At 34.4% G+C, this 11,142-nt stretch overlaps 1 protein-coding gene across 1 annotated transcript; it reads right to left on the bottom strand.

The window, feature by feature from the left end:
• Positions 1-204: 204 nt before the first annotated feature.
• On the bottom strand, positions 205-10,065 carry LOC116973378 (transcription factor Sox-7-like). Its single transcript, XM_033021375.1, has 2 exons — positions 9,653-10,065; positions 205-2,570 (listed from the first exon to the last, which is right to left on the bottom strand). Exons 1-2 carry the CDS (start codon positions 9,879-9,881, stop codon positions 1,714-1,716), a joined length of 1,086 nt encoding a protein of 361 aa, XP_032877266.1. The 5' UTR covers positions 9,882-10,065; the 3' UTR covers positions 205-1,713.
• Positions 10,066-11,142: the final 1,077 nt, after the last annotated feature.

Raw genomic sequence — 11,142 nt, 5'->3', positions numbered from 1 at the left:
CTAACCCCCCCTCCCCCGCCAGATTGATATCAATAAGTGTCCGTTCTTCAGTCTGATGATTGCGGTAAAATAACTACAAACATCCTGATAGGGGAGAAGCTGTGTTATCAGGCAGGAAACAGTGCTGTATCCACTTCCGCCAGCTTCAGAATCAAAGTTCCAAAACTCAGGAAAACAGACAGCAGTCATGGTTAGTAGATCTCATTCCTTTATTTAAAAAAATCAGTGAAACAAAATTCATTACAGCTTAGTTCCGTGAATAGATTTTAAATTATAGCAGAACATTACTACTAAAGGCATACTAATTAAAGAGGAGATCATTCCCAATTTGTACGTTAGTTGGCAGTTACACAATTAGATTATAAATGCTACAAATTTGTTTCAATTGCTACACTTCAGACATTTTAAAATATTAAACTGAAACTGGGAAAGTAATTACATATTTAGGAATATACAGCTACATTAATTTAGGACATCTCATAACTATGTCACAAGGTGAATTTCAGTATTAAAACATTCTAGCAATTTAAAACATTAATTTGATTTTTTTTTATGACTGACAAAATGACAAAACAAGAATGTTTTAAAGAAATTATTTTGAAAGTAATACCTTCTCATAATTGAAAAAGCTCACCTGAAAATGATGCAATTGAGCATTGATAGCTGTTGGGAAATACAATAGAATCTAAATTCTGTGATAATTTGGGTCTTTATCTTAAAGAGCTTTCCTCTATAATATATTTCTAAAAACTCTAAAATATTAACAAGCTTGAGATATTTTTGACCAACAAAACCATTTCTAAAGTGCATAAAGCTATATTTGTTTTTCAGATTGTATTCTGTTTCTTCCCTTCAGACATTAATGCAGTGATTCTGGAGAAACCAGAATAGCTCGTCAAAAATTACTGAATAATTAAAACAAACCTAAATACAGTGAATCGACAAAGCAACATTTTTCTTTAGGCATTTTATGTCCCTCAAGTCTGATTGCTGGGCAGCTTCATAGTTAGAAATAGAATGTTGTAGCCAGTGATCCAGTTTTAGTTTTCCCAATTTGTGGCATGTGTGTCTAAAATTCATATATTTTTATTCGAAACATTTAAATTTTCCTTTAGGTTGCCAAAAGATAAATTTAATGTCAAGCAAAATTACATGAAACACTAATTACAAATAAATAAATATAAATGAATTTATTTGACTACAGGCAACCTAAGGGAGGTAAACTTCCATTTATAATGAAAATGAGTGAATGCTTATTTTTTCCCTCACGGTTAATGACACTGAGCGTTATGTCCATTTTTAAAATTTATCAGCATGTGATTTTATAAATGGATCATTAAATGTGAAGTAGTGTAAGCATTTATCTTTTTTTTAAAATGATCATTTATTTTGTATATAATGAAACAATCAAGTGAAAAATGCAGGTAATGACGTATATGTTTATATATAATGCAGAAACTTGCAAACAAACATTTTAAGAAGTCACTGGATCTTAAATGAATCCTAATGATTTACAAGCATTAAAAAGCCCACACGAGAAGCTTTCTTATTCAGAAAATGTCAAAAGAATCTACTGGCATAAATATTTTGGTTCTTAACATATGAAAGTCACTAGCGGTTGATTTCAAAACCCTGAGGATATATCCATGTCCAACAATCTTTGTAAGTAATACTATTATTGACTAGTAAAGTTCTAGTCTATTAATATATGGACTAGGAGCCATTATAATATGCTGCAGTAGCATCAGCTAAGACTGAAATTAAACTCCTCTCCGAACTTGTGCCTCCTGATGGGCTAACATCAGATAAATGTGAGTTAATTACCATTCCTGCTTGATTCAGGTGACTGGAGGTGTTCAAATACTGATCAAACTCATTACGATCTACTTCCCCCAAAAGTTCAGCCTGGCTGATGTGCTCAAGGTTGTCCAGATGATGGTGGTCACGTGGAGGAGAAAGGTGGACTGATGTGCCTGAATTCATGGACTGGAATGCTGGGTGTAAAATTCGGTTATAATAAGGAGGTGGTGCAGGATGGTTGGCAGAAGGGTGCATCATAGGAGATCTATTTTGATGGATTGAGATCTGATTCAGATTTCCACATCGAATGGGACTTTGACTGTATTCTGAATGATACATCATTCCATTCATCTGAGGAGGAGAACCTTCTGTACACGGAGGTGGAAAGAAACTATGATCAGCGTCCACTACGTCTAGAGGGGACATCTCGGGTGTGGGGAGCCCATAGTTGTCGAAACTACTATTTGTGTTCTGTGTATCCCTGAATCTGCTGATTGCAGGAAGTCTCGAGGCTGGCCGATAGCCTTTATCCTCTTCCTCCTCCAGCGGCCCCCTGCAGATTCTTCCACTGTGAACAGGAGTCTGATCGTGGGGGAAGTTGTTGAGCAGGAAGCTGGGGTCCACACGTTTGCACAGACGTTTGATCTGTTTTTTCCTCCGAGGCCTGTATTTGTAATTGGGATGATCTTGCATGTGCTGGATTCGCAATCTTTCAGCTTCTTCTACAAAAGGTCTCTTCTGCGAAGGAGTGAGCGCCTTCCATGATTTGCCTAAAACGTATTGCATGGTTTAAATCACAAGTACACCATTTACAATTTCCTCATCAGACATTTCACTTATAGTTTTACTTATTACATAGTTAATAGCTTTAAATGCTTAATGAAAAGTTGAAATAGTATACAACTTGTGCTCAGGTGGTATCAATGAAAGGCAATAAACCTTGAAAATAAACAGTGTGTTAAAATGAGAATTATAATTGGTCTAGCATTTTACCATGAGATGTTTCAACACATTCTATGGCAATGTTCACCAGTACATTTTAACAAACCAAATCTAACATGACTATGAAATACAGGAGCAGCACTAACAAATGGTTTTCTATTACCCATTTATACATAGTCTTGTGTTCAGCTTGAAACTAAAATTTACCTGTCAGCATTGGCACGGAAGCTAAGAGCAGGGAAATCAATTAAATAGTGAAGCCAAATGTTAGCAGTAATAAAAAATGATTGCATTTTTATTTTAAAGCTATGATCTGGAAACAACAACAAAGGCTTCCTCACTTCTGTATTTATATTTTGTATATTACCTTTTACACTCAAGCACGATCTGTAGTTAGTGAATACAAAGTGGTAGCGACAGGTTCCATTAAATGGTGGAGGCAAGTACTGTTACAATGTTTAAAAATAATTTTGATAGGTACATTGGGAGGAAGGATTAAGAAAAATATGGATCAAATGTAGGCAAATGGAATTAGCACAGATGAGGATATTGGGCGACATGGAAAAATTGGCCCAAAGGGCCTGTTTCCGTGCTGTGTAACTCCATGAATCTACAAACCAAAATATCATAGTCAAGGCCCCTCTTGTCCTTGATTGATTTAAAAAATGAGTTGTTAGAGGCTAATAATGCTAATTGGAAACAAGATTTCTGTTTGGCTACAATTTAGTCATGCATTTGATGCAGGAGTCTCATATTGTCCACATGGGGGAGCTATTACCTGTAAGAGTATATGGTCTAATGTTCAATCTTGTCATGGTTTAATGTGCTCGAAAATCATGTAATGGTCACTGGGAAAATCACTAAATATCTCCCCCGAAAGAGGAGTGAATCAAATGTATCATTCAGAACTTCGAAATCTGTTGTGTGCTGAATATTTTTTAATCTCCTCAGTTTCCCATGTTTTGTCTTTACCCTATCATCTTGTCATCAAGGTCAGCAACTGTTTATTATTGTATCCTTCCCCATATATTAAGTACCTTGAGATGTTTTCTATATTAGAGATCCTAGACAAATGCATGTGTAGTCCTGGAGTGTATTTGAACTTTGTGACGGGCACTCTAATGTTATTGGGATAAACAGTAGCAATATCCTGCACATGTTTGGTCCATCAGTAGTGACTCGTCTTCATGTTCCCATGTACTGCATCCTTGTTAAATGGGCAGTTTCTAATTGGGAGATGGCATTCATCCATAAGCAGCAAACAGATATTTTAACTGTGACCATGTTTTTAGTATGAGGACTCAATGCACTACATAGCTAACTACAGAATAAAGCAAACAAAAAAGAATATGATAATGTACAAACTTTAATATATTATTGTTAAAATTTGATCAATGACACCATAATTCTTGTTGGTGCTCCTGACCTGACCTGACACAAGCTGTCAGTGCGCAAAATAAAATGAATGGCTGCTAAAGTCTCCACAAATGTCTGTTCTGACTTCACCTATCTGAGGAGGTATTGCTCCACTGGTTCCCATCACGGTCCAGACCTCACCTGCACCCTAGTTATTTGTAAACTATTGTTAGTGGTCTGTTTGAAGGAAGATCTTTACTTCTAAGCCGAACTCCAAATCACTAAAAAATGCTTTTTAAAATTGAATTTGTAAGTTGATGTTTAGCATTGTTCTTTCAATTTAATAGTTAAAGCCACCTTTGTTAAATGTCTGTGTCTCCTAAAATAGAAGTCTTGTTATTGCTTTTTGTATTATGGAGCATTTGTAAGAACAAATAGTCATAATACATGCAATTAAGAAATGTTTACAACTAAAATATTTTTTTTCTAAAAAGTGGATGAGTTAAGCAATTATGAATTGTTTGGTTTAATATGTTCGTGAAGGAAATTATATGAGATTAAAAAACAAACATCCTCCCATAGATACATGATTTCAGGACAGTCAGTACAGATTTGGGTCAGTTTGTTTTGAGAAAATTAGTGGAGCTCTTTGAGTAAATAACAGAATGTACTGCTAAAGAAAAAGTTGTACTGTACATGATTAATAGGCTATAGATCCAGTTAACAACTAGAAATAAATAATATCTGTAAATTTATCATGTGCTTTCATTATGATTAGATAATCGTGCAATGGTTCCTACAAGGAAGGGGTCCATTTGATCCATCAAGGCAGAAACAGTTCAATTGATTGAGCATCCAGCATCCTTTTTCCACAGCCCAGTGAGGTACTTAACAAGCAACTTTTTGAATGCCTCCACACCTTTCAGACCCGAACCGTGCACAAAAGAATTCTATGTCCCATACTTCTTGACCATTCTGCCGATGGGAGCAGTTTCTTTCTATTTACTCTGTCAATGTCCTTCAGATCTCAATCAATTTCTTCTGTTCCAAAAAGAACAAACCTCCACCTCCCCCTCCCCTGCTTCCCCATATATTGAAGTAACTAAAGCCCAGAATCTTACTTTTATCTTCTTTTGCTGGTGAGACAGCATGGGACCTGGTTTTGTACTGATTGAATTCATACAGCCTGAGTCACATGCAGATCATCATTACAAATTTGCATAAATACTGATTCAGATAGTTAACATGAGGAAAATGTGTCCATCAATTTTTGGATCCTTATGGATAAGTACAGGAATTATTAGATTTTATATCTATTAAATTGAGGGCATTTACTGCAGCAAATGAAATAAAGATGCTCTATTTAAAATTGTGGCCAGTAAACTTAAGACTTTGCTGAAGTTAAATAGAACAGCTATATTGAATGGATATAGTTCAAGAAAATTCTATCTCCACTATTTTAACAAGGGATGGTAATTCATTTTTTAAGGAGGGGTTAATGGAACATTAGACAGATTTCACAGAAATCGTCATATTTCAACATTACACATTACAGCCCAAGGGTACTGTAATTTTTCTAGTCAAAGAGTTGGTTCTCTGTTCAGAGAGTTCTCAGTTCATTCAAGACTCGGAATGGTAGATTTTGGGGCACTAAGGACATCGGGGATGAAGAACTGAACAGAAACATAAATGCAAGATAAAAGATCAGTCACAATGTTACTGAATAGCAGAGAAGGCTTAAGAGGTGGTATTGTCTTTCCTTGTTTATTGTGCTTTTATGATCTCGCTTCAAACACAAAAATAAGACTTTTTGCATAAAAGCTGGAAATTATATTTTGGAAGGAGGGTACAACACCCAGAGGCAACTATACATGTATATTATCAACGCCTCTACTTCCTCTGAAGCTTGAGGAGAGTCGACTTGCCGTCAAATAATCTGTCGAACTTCTACAGACACTGCAGAGAACATACTCACTGGTAGCATGATGGCCTAGTTCACTAACTTAAATGCTCAAGAACAAAGGAGGCTGGACTGTTTATATGGACTTTTTATAGATTGCACCACATACTTGCACTGTGATGGTCTGGTTACCTAGTATAACTGATAATTTATTGTATTATTGTTTATTTATTTGTTGTGTTGTTACATTAATATGTCTAAAGCTGCAGCAATAAGAATTTCAATGAAAATTAAACACTCTCGATTTTCAGCACAATCAATAGAGATACATTTCTCCTATTTATGTGGTTTTATATGGGATTAGGAGCTTTAAATAAAATATATATTTGTCAAGTAACACTATTAGATTTTATTATTTATTAAATTTAGCCTATTTTAAGTCTGATTGATATTAGGCTAAGTGCCATACTCATACAACCGACTCCCGTTGACAGGGTCTCTCATACAGCTGGTAACAATTCCAGAATGAGCTCAAACAAAAAAAAAGTCAATCAGCATCTGTGGAGAGAACAAATTAGTTATTTCAGGTATGGACCCCGAGCTAATAAAAGGTCCAATCCCAAATTGTTACCTGCCGTATCAAATATTAACTTATTTGTTTCTTCCCCACAGTTACTGACTTATGTTTAATGTTTCAAATATTCTTTTTGTTTTATGCTTTAAATACAGTATTTAGTATTTGCTGATTTTATTCTGCTTTTGTTTTCAGACAAATTTGCTAGAGATGTGTTAAACTCGCTCAGATTTTCTTTCTATTTCCCTTCTGCTCTGTGGTCATAAACCACAATCGTATTATTCTTGTTATGGTGGTTCTGGCTATATTATGACAGAGTCCTGTAACTCCACTCTGTACTCTGACTAAGCTAATTTTCCATTGCCTTAAAAGTGTGCTTCTGCTATGTACTATAGTACCGATGGGATTAAAATAATGTATTTATCAGATACAGAATTACAATTGATATTTTTAGGACTTCCAGCGATTCCTACTTAAGAAGTCTAAACTGATCTCTTGAATGCAAGATTTGAAAATAGTTAATAAGATATGGATAATAGTGAATAAGCCATTTACCAATTTCCAAAATCTCTTTGTGTGAAAAAGCCAGAAAGAGGAACTGATCAGTGCTTTATAATTGCGTACGGTATCTCATCCAACCCTTTTTATTCAATTTGTGAACAATTGAAAGACCTCGACCCGAAACGTCATCCATTCCTTTTCTCCAGAGATATTGCCTATCTTGCTGAGTTACTCCAGCATTCTGGGTTTGTGTTCTATGCAAAATCATGTTGTGGCACAATGTTTTCATAGGATCTGTTAACTTCCTCACTATTTCCATGATAATCTTTTTTTGGCAGCATGGAAGGAATGAGTCTGCTGGGACATGATAAACACTTGCAAAAGAAATGCAAGAGCAAGGCATACTCATGTATCTTAGCTATTTGTAGTTTTTTTAATATCAATTTGGCTTCCCACCTTGCTTTTTATTTTCCTCCTTTCCAATACGTGCATCCTGAGATTTAACCAGTTTTACTCTTCTACTATTATCTTTATATTCGTATTTACTATCAAGACAATTGAGGAAAAAGTTCAATATCCATACTGTTCTTTTTCAATTTTAACTCCAATTTGTCTCCTTCACTTCGTTCTCTTTTTATAAATCTAAAAGCTGTATCATTTAGAAATCCTGCAAATTTTATCTGCTCCAATTTCCTGTTAATCAAAGCTGTTTGTGAAATTTAATATAATTATTTTTGAAGAGTGCAAATTATTTTTGCAAAGATTTGTTAATTCATTTTCCACTCAATAACACTGGATAGACTAATATGACCCAAAACATCTGTACTGCTGATCATAACATTCTTTATAAAGCAAGCGGTATTTAGGATAAATTGTTCTGTAAGAAATAATCCTTGCAAAAATTTAAATAAGAGCCTTTATCAACTTTATTTTAGCTTCCATTATAGCTACATGAAAAATGCAAATTCCGGTGCTCTGCTGCTATATCGATATCTACTCACTTGTAAATATGATTAAAAGTATTTACAGAATACAAGCCACCACAAGGGATACTACACAGTCAGCTCACTATCCTCAGAAATAGTTTTCCTTTATCTGATATTGAATTGCCCAGTGATGCTCAAACTGTTGAAGAGATTTTTCTTCTACTATAGCTCTCTACTCAAGGGCTGCTCGCTCACTACTAATAAAACTGCCCTCTAACAAAAATGCACACCTTCAGTTAAGAATGTGAAAGAAATAGATCACAAATCTGCAACGTCCACTCAGCTGGAGACAACAGGTATCTGGTTGTATAGAATATTACATCTTTTGAAAACATAACCATGAAAATAATTAACTGGAAAAATTACTTTTTATATATTCTTAGCCTTTGTAAAAAAATATCTTTTTACTTGGATTTGTGTTAATTATATGAACCACTTTTACTCTCCGGTTTTGCTTTTCACACGACTTTCCTTGCTTCAAAGGTCAGTTTCTTGGAAATAAGTTGTATCCTATCTATTTCATGTCTAAATTGGAATGTGTTATCCATTTCTGACATTTCATGATATAATTGATTATGTCTTAAAAGTGGACTAACCATTGGAACCTAAAATTGAAGTAAATAATGGCTGCTCTGTAAATAACACATTAGCCATTGATTTTTGAAAATGATGTAAAAACAAAAGTTTTGTGTTTTAGTTTGAGTGCATCCACTGGATTTAACTCAAATGTAGTTCACGAGGTGTATTATTTCATGGAAGTTAGGATTGGGGACGAACTGAATATAATTCCTAAAGGATAAAGATGACTCCTTCAATTACAGAAGGACTAATCATTGGTATTTTCAAATGACATACATTTATCACATATTAAAACTGCTGCTTACTTACCTTCATGTAATGAAATAGCTTTATTGAACAAAAAGCAGCATGTATTTAATTTAAATGTTTGATTTTTCATATAATCTATATGACCATGTCTATTAAAATTCTGCTAAGTAAATTAAAATCTGGTGGGGTTTTGTTGTCAATAACTATCCTGAAAATTTGCAATTTAGCCTTTGGTAACTATTTTAATATTTGATTTATAAAATAATGTCACATTTTGCTGTAAAATATGTACATAAATATGACATTCCCTTAACATAAAATGTAATGTTTAAAAGAAGACTACGTTTCACAAATAGTTAATTTAAGTTTCAAGGAATTTTAAAACGGAAATGATTGGATCCCATGTTTGTTTCAAATAATTGTGTTGAAAATTTAGAGAAAGTGTTATGCGTTTTGTTTGATCTGGTTTAGATGGCGTATAACTATTTTTGTTTGTATCAGTGGAATAAATACTTATTGACTGTACTTACCTTGCATAAACAAGCCAGTTAAATCTATAAACATTTGTCCCTTGTCACAGCAACTATTCAACTTCAAATAATTGTGATAGTTTTCCAGTGTCTATTTAGTCACGTTTACAATTCAGAATGAAAATAACGCATACTAGAGATGTTATAGTTTACAAATTCTTCCATATTATATTTAATGTAAGGGACAAACATTGTAAGTAAAGTTTACCTTTAAAATGTTTTTCGGCACACTTACCCAGCATTTTGCTAAGTTCGGCGTTGTGTAAATCAGGATTTTGAATGGCTAATTTTTTCCTCTCGTCCTTAGCCCAGACCATGAAGGCATTCATGGGTCTCCGGATTCGTGGCTCAGTTTTGTTTCTGGCTGGAGATTCGTGAGCTGTGAGTCCAGTCCTGGGCTTTCCTTCCCCAGCAGGAGATTCCAATCCCTCTGTCCATGAGTATGGGCTCATTATTGTAGCCATCACTATGGATTGGGTTGCTTTAATCAAAAATAAGCTCTCCAACTTTTTGAAATGTATACAAAAGCATGTAGGACTAAATCACAGTAGTGTTGATTCCTAAAGCTGGTGAGACCAAGTCCCAAATCAGGAAGAGAGTCTCCCAGATTCATTTATCTCTGTGTCAGTTGATGGCAAATTTAACCAATGGCCACAAGCCTGTTTTTAATAGAAGCTCCTCCCTTTAACTGGTTCTGCAACCAAACAGCTCAGATTTGTAGCAACTTAAAACAACAGAGCAAGGAAACATGTTTCCTTTGGAGTCATTAAGGTTATTTTCCAGCAATATATGTTGAACTGAAATGAATTTGACAGAAATCAATTAATTAAAACACTGTTCAATATTGTTGTAGTACTTTTCTGTCAGCATTCTATTCCTAATTTATTTCTGAAATATTGTGAATTTTTGTGGATATTGTGGATGATAAATTATCCACTCATCATTTCTAACTGATTCAAAATTGGCACATATTTCTTTATAACATAAGCAGAGTCCATTTGGCCCATTGAGTTTACATTGATAGTCAGAATACTCCCATCAGTCTCATTCCCATTTATTACCCTGTAATTTATACTGCATCACCTCCCACCGATTTTCCTGCCACTCCTCTATAAAATAGGCAGTTTACACTAGCCAATTAACCTACCAGTATGCTCTTTGTGAAAATGAATAGAATTGTATTTGTTTGGTTTACTCTGTGTTGTCCTGTTTATTTTAGTAACCTAGATATGTGAAAACGTATAAGAACTCTTATACAGCAGAGCCAAGAGCATATTGCGACATTGATTGCAAGGAAACAATTTGTTTAGGGTACAGATGACATTACATTCAGTATTAGTTCAGTTCTGCCTCCATTCCATTCCATTAATTCCACCCCTTCAATCACAGTGCTTGGAGTTAACATCGCAAGCCCCTCAATAGGAGTGACCATTGCAAGTAAGTTGGAGGCTAGTACTCACACTGTGTTGCAGTAAGAGTAAAGATAAATAATGATTGTTAAAATAATATTATAAATAGGATGATTAAATTAGAACAAGGTGATATTGAAAACTGTCTGATTCCTGTAGATAATGTATATTTAATTATAAAATGAAATAAAAGAGGTAAAAAAGTAACATTTAGTCAAGTAGCTTGAGTTCCCTTCTGGAAGAGTTATTATTTCCTGTAATTTTACTGATTTCTGCTTTCTGTTTTGTTCTAGGTAAAAAACTGATTTGCTGTTCA

Source organism: Amblyraja radiata, chromosome 5 (assembly GCF_010909765.2).
Source record: "Amblyraja radiata isolate CabotCenter1 chromosome 5, sAmbRad1.1.pri, whole genome shotgun sequence".
Classification (NCBI taxonomy): domain Eukaryota; kingdom Metazoa; phylum Chordata; class Chondrichthyes; order Rajiformes; family Rajidae; genus Amblyraja; species Amblyraja radiata.
This window is presented reverse-complemented; position numbering and strand designations above follow the sequence as displayed.

What these genes read in the sequence shown, in the direction of transcription:
- LOC116973378 (XM_033021375.1), bottom strand. Translation starts at nt 9,881, where the DNA reads ATGGCTACAATAATGAGCCCATACTCATGGACAGAGGGATTGGAATCT. An exon ending in CGAACTTAGCAAAATGCTGG is followed by an intron (nt 2,571 to 9,652) that starts GTAAGTGTGCCG and finishes AATACGTTTTAG; the next exon opens with GCAAATCATGGAAGGCGCTC.